This window comes from Rhinolophus ferrumequinum, chromosome 16, assembly GCF_004115265.2.
Source record: "Rhinolophus ferrumequinum isolate MPI-CBG mRhiFer1 chromosome 16, mRhiFer1_v1.p, whole genome shotgun sequence".
NCBI lineage: Eukaryota > Metazoa > Chordata > Mammalia > Chiroptera > Rhinolophidae > Rhinolophus > Rhinolophus ferrumequinum.
Genome location: NC_046299.1, coordinates 24,581,385 through 24,606,619, shown reverse-complemented (window position 1 = coordinate 24,606,619; position 25,235 = coordinate 24,581,385). Strand labels below are relative to the sequence as shown.

Sequence of the window (25,235 nt, the reverse complement as noted above, 5' to 3'; positions counted from 1 at the left end):
AATTGTATCACTCTGATATACTCCTGTTAACATTTTGGTATGTTTCCTTCCACGGTCTTTGAAAAGAAAGAGGGCTGGCCCAGTGGCTCAGGCGGTTGGATCTCCATGCTCCTAACTCCGAAGGCTGCTGGTTCGATTCCCACATGGGCCAGTGAGCTCTCAACCACAAGGTTCCTCGAGTCCCACAAGGGATGGTGGGCAGCACCCTCTGCAACTAAGATTGAACACGGCACCTTGAGCTGAGCTGCCGCTGAGTTCCCAGATGGCTCAGTTGGTTGGAGCGCATCCTCTCAACCACAAGGTTGCCGGTTCGACTCCCGCGGGGGATGGTGGGCTGCGCCCCCTGCAACTAGCAACCTCAGCTGAACCTGGAGCTGAGCTGCGCCCTCCACAACTAAGATTGAAAGGACAACTTGACTTGGAAAAAAGTCCTGGAAATACACACTGTTCCCCAATCAAGTGCTGTTCCCCTTCCCCCAATAAAAAAAAAAAATCTTAAAAAAGAAAAGAAAGAAAAGAAGGGAGGGAGAGAAGGAAAGAAAGAAGGAAAGAAAGAAAAGCTAAAGTCTCTTCCTCAACCCCCTACCTGCCAGTCCCACTGCCCAGGGCCCCATGTTGATGGCTATCTCCATATCTTCAAATAATGTGTTTAAACGTGTATTTCTTGATCTATCAGTTTCCAAAAAGATCTATTTCTGCCCTCTCTGAAAGAAGGAATTTAGCTCATGACCCAACTCCCAGCTTCCTTTTACTCTCCTGCTCTTTCTCTCAGTCGTCTTTTGATTTTATGTGATTATTTTCAGTTCTCTTGTTGGTTACCTTTATACCTAAAACTAATCTGCCATCAATTATAGACTCTACATCTTGATGCCTCTTTAAGATGAGAGGATTAGTGTCTTCAAATTTCTTGGATCTGGAGAATATCCTCAAATAAAATTTTCAGAAAGAGCAACACTAAAGTCTCTAAGTCTTTCTGAAAAATGTTCATCTGGATATGAAATGTTAGCTTCAACAACCAGCTTTTTTTTTTAACTCTGAAAATGTCACTCTATTGTTCCCCACCATCCTGTGCTACCAAGTTAGGGTTTTTCTCATCTCTTGTTATCCTCTCTAGAAGCTTTTATCCTCTTTATTCTTGATGTCCTGAGATTTCATGAGTCTGTTTACATGGATCTTTTTTCATTCGATGGGTTCTACACTTCCAGCCTAAGAACTCATGTCTTTCTTATCTCTGAGACATTTTCATATATTACTCCTTTCATTTTTTCCTCTAATTTTGAAATTCCATTTCTCTGAATTGGACCCTCTGAATTGATCCTCCTTCTCAACCTCTCTCTCAACCTCTCTCTCTCTCTCTCTCTCCCTCTCTCTCTCTCTCTCTCTCTCTCTCTTTTTAAAATTTCTTTTCCCTTTCCCCCAGAGTTCTGAACTATGTCCTCAATTTTTTCTTCTGGTTGTCCTAAAGAGCCTTTATTTTAGCAATCATGGGTTTGATTTCTAAGGATTCTTCTTAATTTCTGAATATACTTAATGTTTAAATAGAAACCTATTACTTCTCTTATCTCTCTTAGGACATTAATTTTAACATAATTTAAAATTCTCTTCTGTTCATGCAATCATTTCTGTTTGTCTCATCCCAGAATCAGTTGTCTTGTTTAATTATCTTGGCTATCTTCTTTGCTAGTATTGTTTTTTCTCTGCTTTCTGGTGGTTATTAGTGTTCTGTTTGTTAATCTGAGCACTTGTGGCTGGAGTAGGTCCCTTTTCCACTACATGTCTGCTTCTGCCGCTGCCCTCTTCTTGGTGGGAAGACTGCCTGTTACCTGTGAGTCCTGGGTCATTGTCTGGACTTACACAGAACTTCAGTTAACACTCTGATTTCTGTCCTGTTTCCCATTGTTACTTGCTGTCAGGGCTGACTACAAATAATAGGTTTATATCAGTTGAGACTCTTTCACCTCCAAGTCACATCTATTGGTTTAAACAATAAACATCTTATATAATAAGAAGTCCAGAGGTAGTGCAGTTCTGGGATTTGTTAATGTAGCAGCTCAACAGTATCAACAGGTGGCTGATCATCTGCGTCTGATAACCTTGGCGTAGCAAGTCAGTTACCAAGCTAGCACATGACTACAGGATGGCTGCCGCAGCTCCAGGCATTGCACCCTCAAGCCAGCATCCAGAGGCAGGTAAAGAGTGCAGGTGCCCTTACGCATCACTTAAAAAAAAATAGCTTTCTTGTGATATAACCCACATACCATAAGAGTCACCTGTTGAAAGTGTATAATTCAGTGGTTTTCAGCATACTCACTAATTTTGTGACCATCACCACTATCTAATTCCAAAATATTTTCATCGCTCCCAGAAGAAATCCTGTACCTATTAAGCAGGAACACCGTATTCCCTCTCCCCTCTCCCCCAGTCCCTGGCAACTACTAATCTACTTTCTATCTCTATGACTTTGCTTATTCAGGACATTTTACATACTTGGAATTATGCAATATGTAGCTTTTAGTATCTGACTTATTTCATTTAGTGTAAGGTTTTCAAGATTTACGCCTGTTGTAGCATGAATCAGTACTTCCTTTTATTGAAAGCTTTTTTTTATTGTAGTAAAGTACATGTAAGATAAAATTTACCATTGTAACCATTTTAAAGCATACAATTCAGTGGCATTAAATACATTCATAATGTTGTGCAGCCATCACCACTATCTAGTGCCAGGACTTTTTCATCTCACTAAATGGAAACCTTGTTCCCATTAAACACTCATTCCCCATTCCCGCCACCCTTATCCCCTGGCAATCGCAGGTCTGTGTTTGGTCTCTGTATATGCCTAGTCTGGGTAATTTATATATAAATGCAAAGATAATATGTGGCCTTTTGTATCTGGCTTCTTTCATTTAGCAGTATGGTTTCAAGGTTCATCCATGTTGTAGCCTGTACCAATATTACATTCCTTTTTATGGCTAAGTAATATACCATTCTGTGGGTATACTGTATTTTGTTTATTTATTCACCAGTTGATGGACATTTGGGTTGTTTCTATTTTTTGTCTACTTTGAATAATGATGTTAGGAACATTTGTGTACAAGTTTTTGAGCAGTCATAGGCTTTCATTTTTTTTGGGTGTATCCTTAGGAGTAGAATTGCTAAGTCATATGGTAACTCTATATTTTGAGGAACTGCCAAACTGTTTTCCAAAGTGGCTGCACCCTTTTATATTTCTGCCAGTAATGTATGAGTTTCTAATACAATAGTACACCCTTATCTGTGGTTTTGCTTTTCACAGTTTCAGTTACCTGTGGTCAACCATAGTCTGAAAATACCAAATGGAAAATTCCAGAAGTAAACTATTCATAAGTTTTAAATTGTGTGCCATTCTGAATAGCATGAAGAAATCTCTTGAGTCCAGCTCTGACCCACCCAGGATGTGAATCCTCCATTTGTCCAGCGTACCCACGCTGTATATGCTATCCACCCGTTTGTCACTTAGTAGCCACCTGGGTTATTAGATCGGACTGTTGCAGTATCGCAGTGCTTATGTAGAGTCACCCTTATTTTACTTAATAATGGCCCCAAAATGCAAGAGTAGTGATGCTGGCAGTTCAGATATGATAAAGAGAAGCCATAAAGTATATGTATGTATACAAAAAAAAATAGTATATGTAGGATTCGGTACTATCTGCAGTTTTAGGCATCCACTGGGGTCTTGGAACATATCCCCCCTGTGAGGATAAGGGGGAGCTACTATACTCATCCTCACCAATACTTGTTATCATCCATCTTTTTCATTGTAGCTATCCTAGTAGGTGTGAAGTGGTATCTTACTGTGGTTTTGATTTGCATTTCCTTAATGACTAGTGATGTTGAGCATCTTTTCATGTGCTTTTGGCCATTTGTATACCTTCTTTGGAGAAATGTATTATTTGAATAAACTCTTTGCCCTTTTTTTTTTTTTTACTTTTTAAATTTATTTTTAAATGTGTTTTTCCAGGACCCATCAGCTCCAAGTCAAGTAGTTGTTTCAATCTAGTTGTGGAGGGCGCAGCTCACAGTGGCCCATGTGGGGATCGAACCAGCAACCTTGTTGCTAAGAGCACCGCACCATGTTCTAACCAACTGAGCTGACCAGCCGCCCAATTTGTCCGAGTTTTAATTGGGATATTGTGTCCTTTTATTTTTGAGTTGTAAATAGTTCTTTGTCTTCGAGATTTGTGTATCTCTTTGATCAATGAGGAAAACCTTCCCACAAGTTAGTTCTCACAAGCTGTCCCCCTATTTCTCTTTGATCAGAATTGTATCACATGCCCATGGCTAATGTGTCACAGGCCAGGGGAATGGGACCATCATGACTGGTTTTAATTCACCTCGTAGGATTGGAAATAGCTTCCACCCAAGCATATGGCTGAGCTGAGTAAGGCAGATATTTTACAAAGGGGATCGGGGTCTGTTAGGAGGAAAAGAATAGCTTTGAGGAGGCAGCTCTACCAGTCAGAGTTCCAACAGGAAACAGATAGTTGAGGCAAAACAGGATAATATGAGGAGATTTTATTTACAAAGGGACCTGGAGCTTAGCAGCAAAGTGTTACCACTCTAGGCTTGAAAGGACAGGAGTAGAGAGTGAATCTGGTGGGACAGACAGAAGATACCAGCACAGCAGTCGGTAGGTAATGTCTATCTCAGGCTCCCCTTTCACTGCTGCTTTTTCTTGTGTGTGTTTTGGGCCATGGTTTTCTCTGCTTTTACCTGTCACTATTGACACGTTTGCTTTTTTGTCTTCTATTAAAAAAACTTATCTGGTTTACTGAGTTCACTCTTCTTCATTCATATTCTCAGTGCTATTATGGATTTATTTCTTGGACACTGTACCATCATTTCAATGGGATGGGGAACGAAGGGAGATAAACATCGTACTAAACCTGACATCTTGGACTGGAAACTCCTGTCTTTTTCTATGAATATTTTTAAAACATAATTGAACTTATTGTATGTGCAATTTCGTAGTCTACTTTTTTTTGTTTGAGATGATATAAAAGCATTTCTCAGTGTTAACATAATTCTTAAACATGATTTTAATGACTACAAAATCATTCATCACATGAGAATACCATAACTTATTTTAACAACCCTGACAATGTTAACTCCGCTCAAAAAACTCCTCCACCACTGTTTTGGGATATTTTAGGTTTTATAAATTCTTTGCTATTAAAAACAAGACTCCAGCTAACATTCTTGTGAATAAATTTTTGTCCGTAATTCATATTATTTCCTCAGCATAGATTTCTAGAAGTAGAATTACTGTATCAAAGTATATGAACAGTTTAAAGCTTTTGACACATACTGGAAACTTTTTATAATCTAGCAAGTTTTTTTGACAATTTATAGTATCACCAAAACTACATTAAAGTGCATTTCTCTGCAGTCTCGCTAGCATTATGTCTTATATTTTTCTTTAATTTTATATGCAAAAATGTCATCCTATTGTTTTACTTTGCATTTCTATATATAAATACTAATGCAATTGATTATTTTAAAATTTGTTAAGAATATTTCTTAATTTGTGACTTGTCTGTTGACATCACTTGCTCACTTTTTAAAATGGAGGTTTTAGTGTATTTAACTTTATATCTTTTGAATAGATAATTTACAGAGGGTTACAAAATTTTTTAAAAATTTTTTTATTGGGGAGTATTGGGGAACAATGTGTTTTTCCAGGACTCATCAGCTCCATGTCAAGTCATTGTTTTCAGTCTACTTGTGGGGAGTGCAGCTCAGCTCCAAGTCAAGTTGTTTTCAATCTAGTTGTGGAGGGCACAACTCATTGGCCTATGTGGGAATCCAACCGGCGACCTTGGTGTTATGAGTACTGTGCTCTAACCATTGAACCAACTGGCCACCCCGAGGGTTACAAAATTTAAAAGGTACAAAAGGGTGCACAATACTCTAGTCACTCATTCTTGTTTGAGTTGGCAGTCATCAATACCAGTTCCAGAGATAAACAACTCATGCTTGTACAAATACCTACCTACATACAAGTATATTTTTTCCTCACAAATGCTCATGTCTTATGTACATTCTCCGCGTCTTGGAGAGCCTTCCATATTTAGCACATAAAGACCTGCTTCTTTCTTTTTATTGACTACTTGAGACGCTGTTATTTGGATGTACCATAACTTATGTGCCTAAATGATAGAAATTTATGTGGTTTCCAACCTTCCGCGATCATAAGTAATGCTGCAATAAATAGCTTTGTACATATGAGTGTGTCTACAAGATAAACTAGAAATGAAATTACTGGGTTAAGGGTATGTGGACTCAAAATTTTTATAGATAGTATAAATTCCCCTCCATCGAGATTTTTCCTTTGTCTCACCAACTTTAGATTATCAAACGTTTTGATATTTGTTAATCAGTTAAGTGAAAAGTGGTATGTCGTAATTTGAAATTACACTCTCATATGAGTGAAGTTAAACATCTTTTCATATGTTTAGAAGTCTTTTGTGTTTCTTTTTCTTTAAATTACCATTTGTATTCTATTTTTTTTTGCATTTGGTGGTTAGTTTGTTGTTTTCTATAAATTGCTTTGTAGGAGTTCTTTATAACATACATTGATCCTTTTTAATATGGGTTTCTTTGTGTATTTCTAATCAATTTGTACAGAATTTAATATATGTAAGCCCATGGCAAGGCCGCTCCTTTTCCTTGGCCTGGGGAATGGTCCGCTGGGTGGTATTCTCTTTATCTAGTCGTCCTCAAGGGTGGGTGCTTTTGCTCCAGCTTATTCTTTTTTATCTCCTAATTTACCTCAAGGCAAACATAACTTACCACTTCAAAAGCTATTATTTTCTCCAAAAAAAGAGAAAAGATTCATAGTTTCATGTGCGGAAAGTACAATACTGTGTAGTGTGTTATATACTTGAGAAAAACGCATTTCCCTTATTAACCTGTCTTTGACTCTATGCTTTGCTAACTAGTAGCACTGGTCCTATTAGTTAGAGGTGCATTCATCTTCCTCGGCTGGTTCTCATTACAAAGGGCCCAGTATCTCCGCCTGAGCCATTCTGGATGAATGAGACATGGGAATGAGTAAGGATAAGATGGGAGTAGAAAGGGCTGAGGGTAGGCAAGATAGTACTAAAGATCTTCATTTCGAGGGCTAAGATACGAGTGGAGCTCCTCAGCAGAAGTAGTAATTTTCCACCTTGATGGGTAGGGGTGGTACTTTAGAACAATACAATATGTATCATATCTCGTGTGCTCATACGACAAATGTTGTTTGGCTTGGAGTCGTCTTAGGATGACATAACTGCAATCATTTGCAATATTAACTTCAAAGGTTTTAGGGGGGAAAGTCTGGGTCTAATGACCAAAGAAAGGTGATAGTACCAACCCAACCAGGGTGGGGGATCACCCTCTTAAATCTATTGTATTAGTTATCTATTGCTGTGTACGAAATTATGCCCAAACTTAGCGGTTTAAAAATAAATGGTTTTTATCTCACAGTTTCCCTGTGTCAGGAATATGGGAGCAGCTTATCTGAGTTCTGCTTCAGGATCTCTCATGAAGGAGGTTATAGTTAATAAGCTGGGACGAAGGTCATCTCGAGTTTTGATTGTGGCTAGAGGATCTGAGTCTAAAATGACTCACTCACGTGGTTGTTGGCAGGAGACTCAGTCCCTACCAAGGGGACCTCTCCACAGAGCTGCTTAAGTGTCCTCATGCTGGGGCTGGTGGCTTTCCCTGCGGTGAGTGATCTAAGACAGAGAACAAGGAGGAAGCCACGTTGTTTTCTGTGACCTGGTCTTGGAAGGCACACACTGTCACTTCCACCGTATCCTATTCATTAGAAGCATGTCACTAAGTCCAGCCCACACTGAAGGGAAGGGAAACTAAGCTCTGGTTTTTGAAGGGAAGCATATTAAAGGGCACATTTTAAAACCATCGCACTCAACATTCCTCAGAAACACAGCATACGTTGAACTGCATCCCATTGTTTGAACTGCATGTATCCATTTATGCCTGAAATATGTATTGAGTGTGTCATCTGAATCACTGAATACCATTTTTACCATGTATTACTGGAAACCATTTTATTCTAAAGAATTATATCCTCCTAACTGTGGTCTTTTTCCTTTCTCAGGTGCTTGTTGGGTTTCTTCTCATTCTAGCAGCCATAGAGCTGGCCCTGGTACTCGCAGAAGACTCTGGACAAACCACAGTCCCCGCCATTCGATATACCAATCCAAGCCTCTACCTGGCCACATGGGTAAGGCCCATCACCACTTCTGCCCTGTTTATCTTCTCTCTGCTCATAGTCATCTAGCTGAAATTTACTTTTCTAGAATGAAATTAAATCTAATTTCATCTACCTTTTTCAAGGACCTACGATGAGACAAAGGTTGATTATGATGGGGGTGAGACAAATTTTAGCTTTTCATCTTCTTTTGAACACTAGTTTATAGAGCATTCTCCCTAGGGTAAATAGTAGCGCTAATGACTAAGATATGTATCTTAGGCCTTCATATCTTGCTACGTAAAGATCATACATGAAATTCAAGTTTCTTAATATAAAAGAATTTTCTTAAATGCTATAAATATTAGTTTTAAATTGATTGATTGTAGACTCTAATCAATAGATCACTGAGTCCAGAGTTGTTCATATAAACTTGATGACAGATGTTTCTTCTGTAAGCATGTGTTTTTTGACGGGGATGCTATCCAGCGAAGTAGATGCCATCATTTTAAAACAGGAAGATGCCTCATTTTTAGTTGGGTTTCCAGTCTTTCTTAAAAAATCAGAATGTCGGGCAAGTATGGGCCTGCCTTCCCACAGGGCAACGGTCAGCTAGGCTTGAGTAGCCGTTTCCTGCCCCCATTACAGCAGGCATGCGCTCAGTACTGACCCCACACTCATTTCACTCAGTACCATGGTCTGCCTGGTCCCTGCAGGCATCGTTGTTTGGGGTGGGGCTAGGCAGTGGTATGCTGTAGTTGGCTCACAGAGCTGACTCATTGTGTGTATCTTTCCACTCCTGCGTTTGGTGACATGCTGGGACTTGAAATCTACCACAGTGGGGGAACATATACCACAGCAATTGGCAAATACTACATATCATAGCTTTTGTTTTTTTCTTCCAGAATGCTAGTTTGCTAGCATAGCACTGGGTTTAGGAAACTAACATTTAACTACTTATATCCAAGTGAAATGTGACAAGGCAAGTTGCTTTTATTAAGTGCTTAGTCTGATATTATTAGAAAATCATGATACAGTCACCTCGCACCTATCCAGCAGAATCTGCCTCCCCCAGCTGACTGTGGTAGTGCCTGAAGCTAATTTCCTTGGGTCTTGAAAAGATTTTTCTAGCTCCCAAAGTACCTCCACTAAAATGCAGATGGTGACCCTCTCCGTTCTTGGCTAGCTCCCCACCCAAGTATGGTTGAACAGAGATGGCGTGGGGAAAAGGGTCCCAGGAAGAGCACAAAGGCCCTGAAAGAGAAAGTTGGATGGTGTCAGGGAGGAAATCTAGTTTGGCATTTGTGTGCTTTCTGCTTGGCCAGATTAGGTACAACAATTTCCTCCTTCGGCCCTCCTTTCTTCCTGTTTTCTGACATCCTTTTTAGCTCTTGTCCTTGGCTAGTGGTAGTATTTTTCCAAACTTGATGTGAATTTCTCTCTAGCTCCTGGTTTTGGTGATCCAGCACAGCAGGAGATGGTGTGTGCAGAAGGACTCTTGGTTCCTGTCCCTGTTCTGGATTCTTTCAATACTCTGTGGCACGTTCCAATTTCAAACTCTGATCCGGATGCTCTTACAGGTAAGGAGGACAGAGAGGGTGACATGAGGAAAAACTGTCAGGCAACTTCTAAGTCAGAGCCAATGGCATAAAATAAGGTGAGCTCCGGATAGAACTGTATTTAGGGGATTTGATATAGGCTTTAATCACAAGTTTAGACTTAATTTGGATAAAAGGCTCATTTTCTCGTGTTTTTGTTTTTGTTTTTGTTTTTCCCGTAGGGCAGCAATTACAATCTGGCCTACTCCTGCCTGTTCTTCATCTGCTATGCATTCCAAATCCTGATCTTGATCCTTTCAGCATTTTCCGAAAAAGATGATTCATCAAATGTGAGACTCTAAATATACACCTCATAGGTTATTTAATTGAATGGCACCTTGACAAATGTAACTTTGAGCTGTCTAGGTCTCATGGAGATCCCCTAAGCCCAGAATACAATAGTATAGACCATTTTATGACATAAGAAAACAGAAGGTGCCTCAAGTATAAAAATATTGATTTTTACATTGACCAGCCAATCTTTAACATAGACATTTAATTCGTACCTCTCTGCCAGAATTTCTGATTATCATTCTACGGTGACCTTACAGTCGCTAAATAAACACATATGTTGACTTCTGTATCATATCTAGTTTCCAGCACAACATTATATCCATTTCCGATTTTAGAGCCCATAGAGTTCCTATTTCCAATTGATTTACTTTCTAATTTTTTGCCTGTCTTGCAGAATCCATCACTCACGGCTTCATTTCTGAGTCGCATTACCTTTTGTTGGTATGACAGGTAGGAAATGCCTGAAGAAAGGGTCGTCTCTATCTCTACCCCCTTACTCTTCTGAAAGTGGTAGAAATCTTAATTTTTAAAATTGCCTCCTGTGGCCTCCATTTCTCCTCTGTTTAGTCAGAGTCAGAGAATGTTAAAGCTTACAGATCAATGTAGTTTAGTTCCTTCACCAGGCAGATTGGGAGGCTGAGGAGAAGATGGAGGAAGATTTGCTTTTGGTAGTCTGGGGGTTCCATGGAGATAAGGTAGGACAGTAAGAAAAGGAGAGAGTAGGGCTGGAAAGGGGAAATGTGGGGGCAGGCAGTGTGGCACAGGCTTGGAAGGTAAGGGATGAAATAGCTGGCCTGGGCTTCCAGAAGAGCTGGAGCAGACGTTCTTGTCCTTTGTAGTTCCATGGACCCTGTTGGCTGGTAACACCCATGAATCCCTTCTCAAATAATGTTTTAAATGCATAAAATAAAAGACATAGGATTGTAAACGAAAACAAATACACTGAAATATAATTACCTAAATTATTTTTTTTTATTATTTTTTTTTAATTTTATTTTTTAAATTTATTGGGGTGACAATTGTTAGTAAAATTACATAGATTTCAGGTGTGCAATTCTGTATCACATCATCCATAAATTACACTGTGTGTTCACCACCCAGAGTCAGTTCCCCTTCCATCACCATGTATTTGATCCCCCTTACCCTCATCTCCCACCCCCTAAATTATTTTTTAAAAAACCCAAATGACACCTGAAACTAGTTAAAAAAAAAGTTAAAAAAATAAAAATAAGTAAATAAAAAACCCAAATGAGTGCTACAGTAATACAAGTGCTTCTTTATTAATGCATTAAATAACAAGACCTAGTGATGGGTCTAATAATGACCATACAAAGTAGTAATGAGTTTAAAAGAGCCATGAAAACATCTGTGATTTCTCCTAGTGACAAAAGTACAGTTACTCCTTTTTACAACTCTGGCTGGTTGCGTACACTCATATTAGAAGGAAAGGCTAAATATCAATTAGAAGCTATTAAAAATAAAGATGTGATTTATTTTCCATCCATATTCTCAAACCTGAGGTTGAGGAGCCCTAAGAGAGAAAGTATGGAGGCAGCCTCAAGGAGATGATGGAACAGCAGAGAGCCAGCCAGTGTTTGAGGAGGAAGGAGCAGGGGCAGTGATGCTCTTTTGGCTCTTGATTCAGTAGTGCCCCGTCTCTTCCCTTTCTCTTTTCTTCTATCACTTTCTGTCACCCCCACCCGATCCCTTTCCTGCTCTCCCCACTCTGTCAAGTTCAAAGGGTCAGGAGATGGGCTGGTGGGGCAAGGGAGAAGTCCCATTCTTCTGTCCCTCCATCCCGGAACTGGGAGGCAGGTTTTGATAGAGGCATCAGGGAGACAGCCTGTGACCCAGCCTGTGGGGTCTCAGCTTGTGGGTCACTCTTGTTTCAGCATTATTCTGAAAGGCTACAAGCAACCTCTGACCCTCGAAGATGTCTGGGATGTTGATGACGAGATTAAAACCACAACACTGGTCAGCAGATTTGAAACGTGCATGGCAAGAGAGCTGCCCAAGGCCAGGCGGGCATTCCAGAGAAGGCAGCAGAAGAACTCCCAGCGGAGCTCGGGAGCCAGGCTGGATGGCCTGACCAAGAACCAGAGTCAAAGCCAAGATGTCCTTGTCCTGGTAACTTTCCCGTGAGGGTCTGTGTGAATGTGCTGTACGTCTCAGGCAAGAGGACATCAGTGTCCTGGGGATTTTTGTGCTCACATTTTTTACACCACTTTATACTTTGCAGTGCATTTCATATTATTAGTAGGAGTCAGAATACTGATACCTTAGTGATGGATTCAGGGGGGTATCATGTACTATTTGCTCTCCTTTGGGGTATATTTGAAATTTTCTATAATAAAATGCTTTTAAAAATAGAAAGATAAAATAATACCTTAGCATGACTAGAATTTGTACCTTAGTGGGATTTAGCATTAGCAGTTAATTCATTTACTTTTTCACTTGAAAATATTTATTGAGAGCTGCTGTGTGTCACCAAATCCTGTACAAAACAGGCAACTGGGCTCAGGGGCTTAACACCCTGGAGCTGTTCGGTGCAGGACAAAGTCTTACATCCACAGCTCTGTGGACTCCGTTGTTGTTTGGTTTCATGCCTAGGAGGAAGCTAAAAAGAAAAAAGAGAAGTCTGGGACTACAGAAGACTTTCCCAAGTCCTGGTTGGTCAAGACTCTCTTCAAAACCTTCTACTTCATACTCCTGAAGTCGTTCCTACTGAAGCTAGTGCATGACATCCTCATGTTTCTGAATCCTCAGCTGCTCAAGTGAGTCCCCGAGTCTGGGCTTGCCTCTGGACCTTCTCGGCCACTCTCCTTTTGGCCCCTTGTAGGTGCAGGCAGGAGCTTATTATTAAATTCCCATTTTTTAAATGCTCATAATTTTCTTCCACCTCGCAGCGTTGTATTCATGAAAAGGGCAAGGCAGCTTTCAAAACCTAAGATGATGTGTACTTTAGCCACCCTCTTTGCCACGTTGCCCATCCCCCCACCACCACAGGAAGCCAGGTACTCGTTAGGGGCTCTGTGTGTTAAACAGAACTGCTGTGGGCTGAGCCACACCCAAGAGAGGGGCAGCATGCCCCAGGGGAGCCTGGTACCTCGTGTCTGTGACCTCATCATTTCGCAGTCACCGCCTTCAATGGAAGGTTCTCGTTAATCATGACAAGAGTTTGCATGCCCCTGGGATCTATAGAATGAACTATTCTCCAAGGGAAGCCCTTCTAACTCATGCTGCATACGTGTCCAAATTCCTTTCCAGGCTTGCCTTGTCTGGGAACGAGTCGCTTTGTCCCACACAGCCTCTTTTACCAGGGGTTGCGGGGAGACAGGGACAAAGCATTGCAGTGGCAGCTCCGTGGAACATTCATTATCCCTTCTCACAGCCATGGGTCATTCATTCTAGGCTCTTGTTGCTCATCTCCGAGCCAAAACAAGAGGGCTGGCATGACTGTGGCTCTCAGTCTTCCAAGAGCATTGGAATTCTGGCTACTTTTTTTACCTACGAGGTAGGGTGGAGTAGCTGGCTATGCAAGGACGGTGAGGAGGCAGAGGCTTGATAGGCATTACTTCTTTGCTCTGGCAGATTGCTGATCTCCTTCGCAAATGACCCTGACACCTATCTGTGGACTGGATATCTCTATTCAATCCTCTTATTCATCGTGGCCCTCATCCAGTCTCTTTGCCTTCAGTATTACTTTCAACTGTGCTTCATGCTGGGTATAAATGTACGGACGACCATCATGGCTTCTGTATATAAAAAGGTAAGTGACATTTGTCAGGCATCACCAAAGAAAATTGCCTTAGTAAACGTGGGCATTTATTCCAAGATTGAGGAAAATTTGATAGAAATGATAAATGACCTCAGCATTTGATTTTGATTAACCATATAGCCTTCTTTCGATGTTCCTTTGAAAATGAAAATATGAAAAGTGTGTACGTAGACATAGGGTGTGGGGGATGCACTCCAGAGAAAAGGTGGCAAGCTGTTCTCGGCCCAGGATCTGCCTCTCCACCTTGAAGGCTTGCATATCTGTCTCTCTTTTCCTACCTCCCTAGACAAGGTGGAAACACCTTGGAAAAAAACATAAAGTAAGAACAAGCTGGCCAGGGGCAGACTCTTAAAACTACCAACATTTACATTTAAACCCAGTACTTCATGAAACTGCACTCATAAGACCTGGTGCGTCCATGTCAAATTATAATTTTGCCATAGACTGGAATGCCCTAGTTGCCAGGCCTCCAATCTCCCCTGCTGAGCCTTGGGTTGCCTCAGGGACCCACTTATGCCAGCAACTTCTTTTTCTAAATCTTTTGTGGCTGACCAAGCCCTCCTCTGCCTGACTCGTTTGCTCAGTTTATAAATACATTCACTCTGCTTACTGAGTTCTGCAGACTTGCGAGCTTTTCCATCTCCTTGAGGTGATGTTGCTCTTCTTCCCTTTGATATACTGCTTGTAACGTGCAACTTTCTCAAGGCAATTGTATTTTCCTTATATCCTAGATACCAAGATGAAGTCTCATGTTGTCCCTTAAGAAAGAAAATAGAGTCAGTGATATCTCAATTTAAAAAGAAAGAAAAAGGAAGAAATGAAAATAAAACAGTTACAATCAGTGACTATAAACCTGAGGAGAAAATTCACACATGAGGGGTAGGACTTTTCATAGGTGAAAACATCAAATAGTTGCCCCTTCTTCCTCTTTTTCTTTTACCACTAGAGAGTTCCATCACAGCGATTTCTCTATTACAGTTCCTGGTTTTCTCCTTTGCTTTCCTTTCTTAAAACGCCAATGTGTCTTTGTCCTCCCTGAATAGATATTGATTCGTCAAGAGACCCAGACAAGTAACCCAAAGATCTTTAGGTCACAAGCCTTTGAACTTCCAGAAACTCATTCTAGAATTTATCTTCCCCCAAATTAATTTTTTAATCACCTTTTTCCTTCTGGAGAGATTGGATTTCTGCTGGTTTGCAGGATATGAGGTCACTAACCAGGCTGTCTCAGCCATTTCTATGAATGCACACTTTTACAATTGTGATGATTCACTCCCACTGTTTTGATTCTTAATATATATTCCAGGTTATGCAGTGGTTACAATACATAAGGAAATTATAAAATAGAGCCTGTAAGACACCTTCATTCAAATAAATATTGCTACTAAAATCGAATTTAAAACTGACTAATTTTAAATTCTCTAAATTGTCTATGTTTAGATAATGCTTCATTTATGAAATGTTGTGAAACATTTTTCATATCCATTATCAACCCGTAGTCCTGTGAGGTAATTGCATTATCCCTATCTTACAGAGAAGTAAGGCTTAGATCATTTCAATGCCTACAATCACAGAGCCAAGACCTGCCCCCAGACAAGGGCTATTGGGACTAAATCAATAACTTTTTCACTTTATTGAGATTTAATGAGAAAAGAAAACTATGGTGATTACCTTGAAGATGTTTTTTGGGTTTTTTTCCCTACCAAAGGGGAGGCTTAGAAATGGGCTGATTTCTCTAGAACCTTGGTGGCCTAACATTTTAAGAAATTTCCCCCTTTTTACTGGACAACCAAAAATCCCTGTATGTGCCAAAGAAAAATGTATTCATGGATTAAAATAACAGTAGAGCTTCTAGGAGAAGTACTGAGGTAAAAATCTAGGGCCACTCGTAGTCCATATACCATCTTTGTGGCAATTAGAAGGAGGCTCTCCTTCCTCCCAGAAGGTGCAGCCCACCAGCGGCGGTTTGGTGAGCATTGTGCAAACTGGTTTTAGTCCCATCCCAACCCAAATCCCTTAGCTGGGTGCATTTGTGCCAGGCATTGTTGAGCAGCCTTTTGATCTCTTTAACATGAGAACAGGAGGCTCATACTATGAGATTTAAATATCTAGACATTGCCTGCAAATTCCTGACATAAGTTATTTTGCTTCAAATGTGTGAACTCTGCTGCTTTCTTCTCCATTCTAAGATCTCTGTCCTGCTTGGGAGCGGTTGCAAACTTCTCATAAAAGTATGGCTCCCGATAACATGGCCACGTCAAAAGTCTGCAAGGCCAGAATCAGTACACACTTCCTTTCTTCATCCCTCCGTTTGTTCCATCTTTCAGTATTTGGTTCCCTACTGTGTACCCTGTGATACAGTAGTGAAATGAATGAATGTAGCCCTTGTCCTCACAGAGTTTACATCTGGTGGAGAAATAGAAAAAGAAAACAATTACAGCTCGATGTGATATATGTAATGACAGAGGTAAGCCCAGGACACAGGAGGGCTATCCAACCCAAGCTTGAAAGTCAGGCAAGTCTCTGGAGAAGTTCCTCCTAAGCTGACACTAAAAGATAAATAGGAATTTTGTGAACAAAGAAGTGGAGGTGGGGCGTGGGGTTGGAGAAGGTGGGAATAGCAGGAAAGAGTGGTCAAGAATGAGAGAACACTGTTAGCAACACTTGGAGGCAGGAAGACACAGCCCCTTGAAAACATTGTGTCCATATGGAGCCCACCCTTCTGCTGTGTTCTCACTCCCTGAGTTTCCCCTTGTACTCCCCAGTACCCTTGGCCTTGTCCATGGTTCCCAATCCCGATCTTTGTCTTTAGTCGCTGATCCTGTCCAACCGGGCCCGGAAGCAGTACACCGTGGGCGAAACAGTGAACCTGATGTCTGTGGATGCCCAGAAGCTCATGGACGTGACCAACTTCATCCACCTGCTGTGGTCAAATGTTCTACAGATCTCCTTATCCATCTTCTTCCTATGGAGAGAGTTGGGACCCTCGGTGTTAGCGGGTGTTGGGCTGATGTTGCTCCTCATTCCAGTAAATGGCATAATCGCCACCAAGAATAGGAAAATTCAGGTAAAAAAACAGAGTCACCCTGGGGACATATAGACTTTCTTCAAAGTCTAAAGTCTTTCGCTTATTTTATTCTAACTCTTGGTGGGAGTGTGGCTAAGGCAAAGCTGCTGGAAGACTTTCCAGCATTCCAGATGAACTTGGCTTTCTTTATCTTCTCTTTTCATCTTCTGACCACTCGTTGGGTTTATATACTGTATCTCCATTCATGTCAGAGGGAAGAGCCTGATTGCAGAGAGAACAGCTGCTCGGGGACCCTGCATATACCTCTACCACCCTGCTCCACGGGGCTGTTCTTAGAACAGTGATTATTGGCCCTGTTTCCCCATCATAGCAACACAAACCCACCACACACAGCAGTCACCCGAGGGACTCCAACTAAGCCTGAGTCCTGGCAATCAACCCTGCTACGCAGAGAATTCAATGGTGATGTGATACTGAGTTGACCAGGTGGCTGTTTTAGATTATGGGGTCAGGAGAGGCCTCTGTGGGGAGGGGACGTTTCAGCTGGGCTCTGCACAACGCAAGCCCGACCAAGAAAGAGTAAGCCTTGGGAAAAACAATCCCCAAAAAAGCACAGTTAGGACCAGGCTGGCGGCAAAAATGAGCTTGGCACTTTCAAGAATCAGAAAGAAGGTGGTGTGGCAGAGACAGAGTGAGCAAAGAGGGGAGTGGGAGAGACCCATCCCATCACTGGGCACCTCAAGTTCTTACCAAGTGACAGCCAAAAATGTCACCGAGACCTAACGTGTGCGGCAAATCTGGACACTCTCACATGGAAGTGTGTTTTGTTTTTACTTTTTCCTTGCAGGTCAAAAATATGAAGAATAAAGACAAACGTTTAAAGATCATGAATGAGATTCTCAGTGGGATCAAGGTGAGAAGCCAGGGGTAGGTGGCCCTCTGGGTGCAATGACAGCAGCAGTCATTAAGGGCACTTGGCCTTAATGAACCCTGGGGGAAGCTCCTGCTTCTAGGAGCTCCATAGGTGTCACATGACTCCCGATTCATCTACCCACAAATCTCCTCCTACTACCCCTCTCAGGCCCTCTTTTAAACTTGGGTTTGTATTTATTTACCTTAAATGGTTTCTTTTGTTTTTATGTTACCTTATAAATTGTCGAATGTGCACAAAAGTAAACAGAATGATATAATGAACGCCCATGGATATTGCCCAGCTCTAGTAGTTATCAGCGCAACCTAACTAGTTTCATCTCTACCCTTCCAATCTGCACTTGACGCCCTTCTAGATCATTTGAAAGAGAATCTCAAGTTATCTTGTCATTTCATTAGTAAATACCTTGTATATATTTCTAAAAGAAAGACTTTGGTTTTAAAGATACCATTATCACACCTAAAAAAATTAACAATCATTCTTTGGTACCGTTAAATTTTCCCAATTGCCCCCTTCATCTCTCTCTTTTTAAAAAAACCGTTCGTTAGTTTGAATAAGGATTCAAAAAATATCCACACATGGCACTTAGTTAATAATGCTTTTAATCTATAGTAGTACCTGCCCTCCGCGTTTTTATTTTGGTCATATTGGAGAAACCAGGTTGTCTTCTTTCCTGTATTTCTTGTAAATTGGTAGGTAGATCTAAAACTTGATTAGATTTAGGATTTTTTTTTTTGAGGGTGGGGTGGGGGTAGGAGAGTAAGGATGTTACAGTAACGATGCATGTGCCGGGGTACAGGCTTTGTCAGACCGATTCACCCCTTATTAAGTTTCCTGCCCTTCTTTCACCTAGAACAGTGATTTGTGGCCTTCGCAGCATGTTTCGATCCCCTGGGATGTTTGTAAAATCCACTAAGGCTTGAACCCTAATTCAGACCAATTACATTAGACTTTCTAGGGGTGAGGCCCAGGCATATATTATAGTTTAAAGCTCCCTAAGTGATTCTAACATGCAGGTAAGATTGAGAAACCACTGTCGTAAAAGTTTTAGCAACCACTGCTGATCATGGCCTTGATCTATTATTTCATTAGGAGTTATGAAGGGGTGATATTTTAGTGCTATCATTCCTTTGTCGTTGAATAGTTGGAATTCTATGAAGAAGAATTATCTTAATCAACTAGTTGATTACCTTAAAATAAAATTTGTACAGGATAGGAAGGATAAATGCTTTCTTCAAAGTTTTCAAAATAATACATTTCATCCTCCAAAGGTGACCAATAAGATCTTGTGTGTGTGTGTGTGTGTGTGTATGTATGTGTGTATATATATATATATATATATATATATATACAGAGAGAGAGAGAGAGAGAGAGAGAGAGTTTTGAATTCATTGATTTTACATTACCCTAAACTTCTTGAAAATGAAACAGAGGCCCCTTTTAATGCCCTGATATTTCTTCACACAGAGCTCTGAGCTGCCTTCCTGCTAATGTGGCAAAATTGAATAGACTTGGTTTTGAGTCTCAACTCTACCACTAGCTAACTTGGTGACTTTGGGCACCAAAGCTTAGCCTCCCTCTGCCTGTTTCCTTATTGTTAAAATGGGCACAATAATTCTACAAAAGTAGGGGACTAACTCTCCCTGGTTTGCCCAGAATTTTCCAGGTTTACACTGAAAGCCTCATGTCCTGGGCAATCCTGAGTCCCAGGCAAACTCAGAGAGATGGACACACTTAGATTGTAATAGGGAAGAAGTCAAAAAATGTATTTAAAATGTTTTGTATGTAATAGATTGTCAACAAAAAGAAGCTACCTTTCTGTAATTATACTTTATAATCTGGATTTCTACACCACCACCCCCTTCAAATTTGGGGGAGCATATCCTAAAACCTGGGTGGATGAGATGCACTTGATGTCCTTTTGGGGTAACAGTGTGAGTTGTGTTCTTTTTTATCCTATTAGATCCTGAAATATTTTGCTTGGGAACCTTCATTCAAAAACCAAGTCCACAACATTCGGAAGAAAGAGCTAAAAAACCTGCTCACGTTTGGGCAGATGCAGTCCGTGATGATGTTTCTCTTATACTTAACTCCGATCCTGGTGAGTGACACAAGGCAGGGGGCGGGGCCAGCTTCTGTAAGAGAAAGCTCTGTCCTAGATAGATTGCCCCAAACATCTAGGCCTGACCCCCAAATCCAGGGAACTCTGCTCCTCTCTTTTACTCCTACCTCATGCTGCCAACCCTAGTTTCACCCCTGTGTACAATTTGGTGGTCTGGGAGCCCAGAGCAAGTTGCTAGGATGTTTGGCATGAATGTGGTATCCAGGAATGGTTTGTATGGACGACAAGGAGGGCTTCTTGTCTTCTTGGGGAGGCCATGTGAGTCAATAGCAGAAGAAACACTGATATAGGAACCAGGAGACCCGAGCTCTGCTCCCAGCTATGCCATTAATTAATTGAGTTTGTGTCTCAGGCAAGATTTTCCTCCTTCTCTGGGTCAGCTTTCTTATCTGTAACATGAGAAGTTTGAGATAATCCCTAAACTGTGTTCCTGAGACTTAGTACAAGGCGGCGTGAGCCGTTTTAGGAATAAAGTGCTCATGACCTTGCTTTTCCAGGTATCTGTGGTCACATTTTCAGTTTACGTCCTGGTGGATAGCCGTAATGTTTTGGATGCAGAAAAGGCCTTCACCTCCATCACCCTCTTCAATATCCTTCGCTTTCCCCTAAGCATGCTCCCTATGGTCATATCCTCCATGCTCCAGGTAAGTAGGAACGTCCGCTGCGAACTGATTGTCTCTGATTAAAAGCCTTAGATTTCAGAAGGACTGGCCGGTCACCTCCCATTTCTAGCTTCTGCTGGTGAACTTTCAATTACGGAGGTTTGTTTGGTCTCTGGAGAACAACAGTTTGATGTCAGTAAGCTCTCTGAGCCCTGTTATCTGACTACAACACGAGGATGAGCACACCAATCTCATCTAGCTCACAGGAAGACAAAGTTTATGAAAGCATCTATGTCTAATTTTGGTATCTGGGACTTTTCTAAGCCCCTGTCCCACCCTGGTTTCACCCCACATTTCCCCAAGACTCTCGGGGGGATTTATATTGGTATAGCATTAGGGCATGATGGCATCAAGGGACAGAAAAGATCCTTTCTTTGCTGAAGCCATGTGTGGTAAAAACCTAAGGCAATTTGGGAGCCTCAAGCTGTCAGAAAGTGAGTTTGGAGTTCCAGAGGCCTTGGGTGGGCCGCAGGGAGTATCTGGCTCCTGAAAACTGAGCACTTTCCCTGAGATGGACCAGGTACCAGACCTCAGGGGGGGAAAGATCACAGGGCAGGTGGAAGACTGGTGAGCTAGCCGGGATGACAGAGTGCTGTCATCTGCGTTCATCTCAGAGGTGGCTGACTGCAGACAGCTCAGGCCATAGGAAAGGCTGGGGTTTAGGACAAGGCCTCCCTGTCCTGGAGGGTGTTGAGAAAAGCTGGCCGTTATGGCCGATAAAGAAACAATCTCTTTTGAGATTCAGTTTCTTGCATAGCACCAGCACAATATCTCAGCAAAAGTGTCAGCTCCCTGCATGCCCTGTCCTACAAGAGGAGACTGAAACAAAAAGGGCCAGATGACAATGCAACAGGGCAGTGGGCACTCTGTTTCTTAGGGGCTGGTCCAGGCAGCAGCTGAGCAGTTTTATCATCTGCAGTTGCACTCGAAGGACAGGGCAAGGCAGAAAGCCTATTCTTCATCAGAACCCGGGTGGTGATGAGAAACGGTCTCAGGACAGCCTCCCTGGAAGACAGGGAGGCAGGTGAGAGCATCCTTGTAAAAGCTCCTGGAGGTCTTCCCAAGTCCTCATATTCCAGGAACACCATGGGGTGTTCTGCCAGCGCTTTATCAGCTGCAGTTTAAGCTTGGCCTATGTGGAAATATGTCATGGCCACTTCCTCTCTGGAGTCCCAGTGGTGGCTCAGGTAGGACACGGAACGGGTCATCAAGGCCTGGACTTGATTAAAGAAGAGCACGCCAGAACCAGAAAGAACTTAGGGTCTTACGTTAGGGACAGGCAGCGGGCAGTTTCCGGAACGAGGTCCAAAGATTGGAGAGAGCAGTAGAGTTGCCGTCTCCCCACTTCCCCGCCCCAATGTTTTCTGAAGGGCCGAAACAGAGCATCCTAATTTGCATGTGTCCAGAGGGATGTGCTGTCTCAGGGCTGCGGCCCGGCTCTGTGTGGTGGGGGTCGGGAGGTTCCAGCTGTGGCAAGTGGTAAATTGTGGGCAAGAAGCCTGGCAGATTGACTATCTTCTTCCACATCCCAGGCTGATGACAACATCCAGGTCCTCTCCCTGATAGAGCTTGTCCTTGGCGTTTTTATTCTTGAGGTCCTTTGTGTCCTTCTCTAGGCCAGTGTCTCCATAGATCGTCTGGAGAAGTACCTGGGAGGGGATGAGTTGGACACATCTGCCATTCAACATGACTGCAATTTTGGTAAGTGAATTTGGGAGTTGCTTCCCAAACTTATTCACAGTGCTGGCACCAAAACTTTGATCAAAAGGGAGAGCTAGGGGACTCATCCCGAACCTATATTTACAAATAAGCACACTGCTTCTACGTAAATTATGTTTTTCACTTAGAACAGATGGCTTAGCCAGATTGCTAAACAAAGCTAAGCCAGCTGTTCTGAGGATAAGCAAGGAACCCTGCAAAGGATCTAGAGAGCGGAAGTCAGGATGGAGCCGAGCATGTGGACTTGGGAAGATAGGCTGGAGCGAAGGAAAATGCAGGTTCTGGAAGTTTAAGGGTTGGGGGGCCTCCACAGCCAGAGAGAGCAGTGGGTCTGGAATCCAGGATGGAGAGTGGCTGGATTTATATATGGAGATGGAATTTATACCAGGAGACAAGGAGACAGAGGGCCTGGGAATGTACTCAGAGTGTCTGTAGGTCTGGAATCTGGGTTACCAACAGGCTTGGGACTCTAGGCAAGTTGCAGTCCCCTCAGGAGCTTTTGTTTCCTCCTGTTAGTGTGGGAGCCAGCACCTGACACAGGTCATCTCGGGGTCTGCTGGAGGGACACACAGGGCTGAGGAAGGGCAGACAGACATGTGGGGACCTGCATCTGACCAAAGAGGGGCTTTTTTCTCAACAGACAAATGTGTACAGTTTTCTGAGGCCTCCTTTACCTGGGACCAGGATTTGGAAGCCACAATTCGAGAGTGAGTTGCTTTTCTAATCCTGTGACTGGGAAATTCCATGCGCTAGGACAACGGGGAGATGAGCTGTGTGCACATATTCAGTTACATCCTAGTGCAGGCTCAGCCCCTGGAGGGAGGAGCGGACAGGGAAGATCCTGAGGTATCTGCCACCCTGCTTTCCTGCTGTGGGACTACGTGCATCCAGCAGAGAACCCATGAAGACATGTGTTCTCCAGACGGTGGATGGACATAGTACAGGGTAGGCAGTTGACCTAGGTCTCTGAATATGGTAGAGGATACACACAAGAACTTGAACTCAATTTAAGTTCATTCATTCATTCATTCATTCATTCATTCATTCAAGAATAGTAATCAAGAAGAGTGGAGTTCTTCACCCAGAGTGGACAATGGGAGCTGCCTCTATAAGGTTTAATTTCAGATCTGGATTTTCACATCTAAACAACCCATTCCTACATCCTGCCCTGGAGGCTACCTCCTCTGCCCTAAGCCAACCCCTTCTTGCCACACTGTTGCATGTAATGTGTTTCTCATGCACTTCATGTAACAGTATACCCCGCTCATGCACTGAGCACAGCACACAGAATACACCAGGAGCCGGAGCTGGAAGATCTCTCTTTCTTCACAACTGAGCACACCTTATCATCTCCCTGCTACACCCAAGACTTTCCACCCCTCTCTGCTATTCCTATAGCCTTGAACATGAACTCTGGAGCTTGCCCCAGGATGTGTCAGGCCAGAAGCTCCGCCTCTGAACCCTCCCAACCTGAAAGCCTCTCTTTGCTGAGGGAAGGCTGGACATAGCTCCCACTCTGCTTGTAACAGTCTAGAACAGGTTCAGCTCACTGGGCAGCTTCAAAAAGACTGTGAATGAGTTTCTGATATTCCTAATGTCCTAGGAACTCAAACACTCGAGCTGGTGCACAGAGTTTCCTGGAGTCTCGCCTAATGTGGACCCCACCCCAGCAAGACACAGCCAAATATCCAAGAGCAAGGCCAGGAAATCTGTGCTTTCAGCAAGGGTTCCACTGAGTGGCTAGTCTCATTGAAGAGCCAAGTTTGAGAAACACTGACCTAGTCCAACCCCATTAGTTTAGACATGAGAGTCCAGAGGACGTGACCTTCCAAGATCACACAGGTCATCAGTGACAAAGTTGGGAGTTGAACTCAGGTCTCCAGGCTCCTACTAGGGTCTTTTTCGATGGTACCATCTTGGTTCTAAAGGGAATTTTCCCAGTGGAAACCCACGTTTGACACAGCTTATAGATGAGTTGGATACGTTAGGGCTCGCTCTCTAGTCAATTAGAGCTAAAACAAAACAAAACAAAACAAAATACACACACACATTAAAGAAGCACTTTGGAGTCTTGTATATCCAAGACAAATTTTCCAGTCTTGAGGGAAAATCTCCTAATGCCAGACTTCCCCTAGAGAGTCTGGGAAGTGGCTTGAGCTCCTCCTGAATATCTCCCCTCATCGCCTTCAAATACACTTTTCTCTTTCAGCGTGAATCTGGACATTATGCCAGGCCAGTTGGTGGCAGTGGTGGGCACGGTGGGCTCTGGGAAATCCTCCTTGATGTCAGCCATGCTGGGAGAAATGGAAAACGTCCATGGGCACATCACCATCAAGGTGAGAGGGAATGCCAAGGAGAAGACTGACATCTAAATGTGAGCCACTTAGTGCTGCTTTCTCAGGTGGGAGAATGCACTGAGCTCCAGAATCTGGTCCCTCCTGCTGTCGTATTGCTGCAGGTAAAAGGTCTTGGAGACATCTGGTAGACTCGTAAGCTGTAGCTTCTTTGCTCTGCCCCACATATGTAATCAGGCTCTGGGGGCAGAGTCTAAGAATCTGCATTTTGAATGAGCTGCCCAGGTGATTCTCGTATGCATATTCGAGTTTGAAAACTGTTGAATAGAGATGTCTTCCTTCAAAGGATAGGCAATTCTGCTATATATATATTGATGTTTCTGAAGGCCTCATGTTCTGCAAAATCATGCAATGAAAATAACAGGACCTGGGGCAAAGAGCTAGAAGAGATTATTAAATGTATATAACTTTGTAACCAGGGTACCAGCAAAAACAATAACAATAAAAACAGTAGCTCTATAAAAGCTCTGCTGGCAATTGAACTCAGCATCACAATTAATCCTGGGCCTCCCC

The 25,235-nt window shown here is 42.5% G+C and overlaps 1 protein-coding gene across 1 annotated transcript in view; it reads left to right on the top strand.

The window, feature by feature from the left end:
• ABCC2 (ATP binding cassette subfamily C member 2) overlaps window positions 1–25,235 on the top strand; it is a 56,826-nt gene that overhangs the window by 5,319 nt on the left and 26,272 nt on the right. The window contains exons 3-16 of the mRNA XM_033130367.1: window positions 8,144–8,269; window positions 9,682–9,816; window positions 10,017–10,124; window positions 10,523–10,578; window positions 12,021–12,255; window positions 12,739–12,902; window positions 13,720–13,897; window positions 16,719–16,973; window positions 17,782–17,847; window positions 19,829–19,966; window positions 20,485–20,631; window positions 22,266–22,350; window positions 23,009–23,075; window positions 24,578–24,704. Coding sequence (XP_032986258.1) covers window positions 8,144–8,269; window positions 9,682–9,816; window positions 10,017–10,124; window positions 10,523–10,578; window positions 12,021–12,255; window positions 12,739–12,902; window positions 13,720–13,897; window positions 16,719–16,973; window positions 17,782–17,847; window positions 19,829–19,966; window positions 20,485–20,631; window positions 22,266–22,350; window positions 23,009–23,075; window positions 24,578–24,704 — 1,887 coding nt within the window. The remainder of the gene's footprint in view (window positions 1–8,143; window positions 8,270–9,681; window positions 9,817–10,016; window positions 10,125–10,522; window positions 10,579–12,020; window positions 12,256–12,738; window positions 12,903–13,719; window positions 13,898–16,718; window positions 16,974–17,781; window positions 17,848–19,828; window positions 19,967–20,484; window positions 20,632–22,265; window positions 22,351–23,008; window positions 23,076–24,577; window positions 24,705–25,235) is intronic.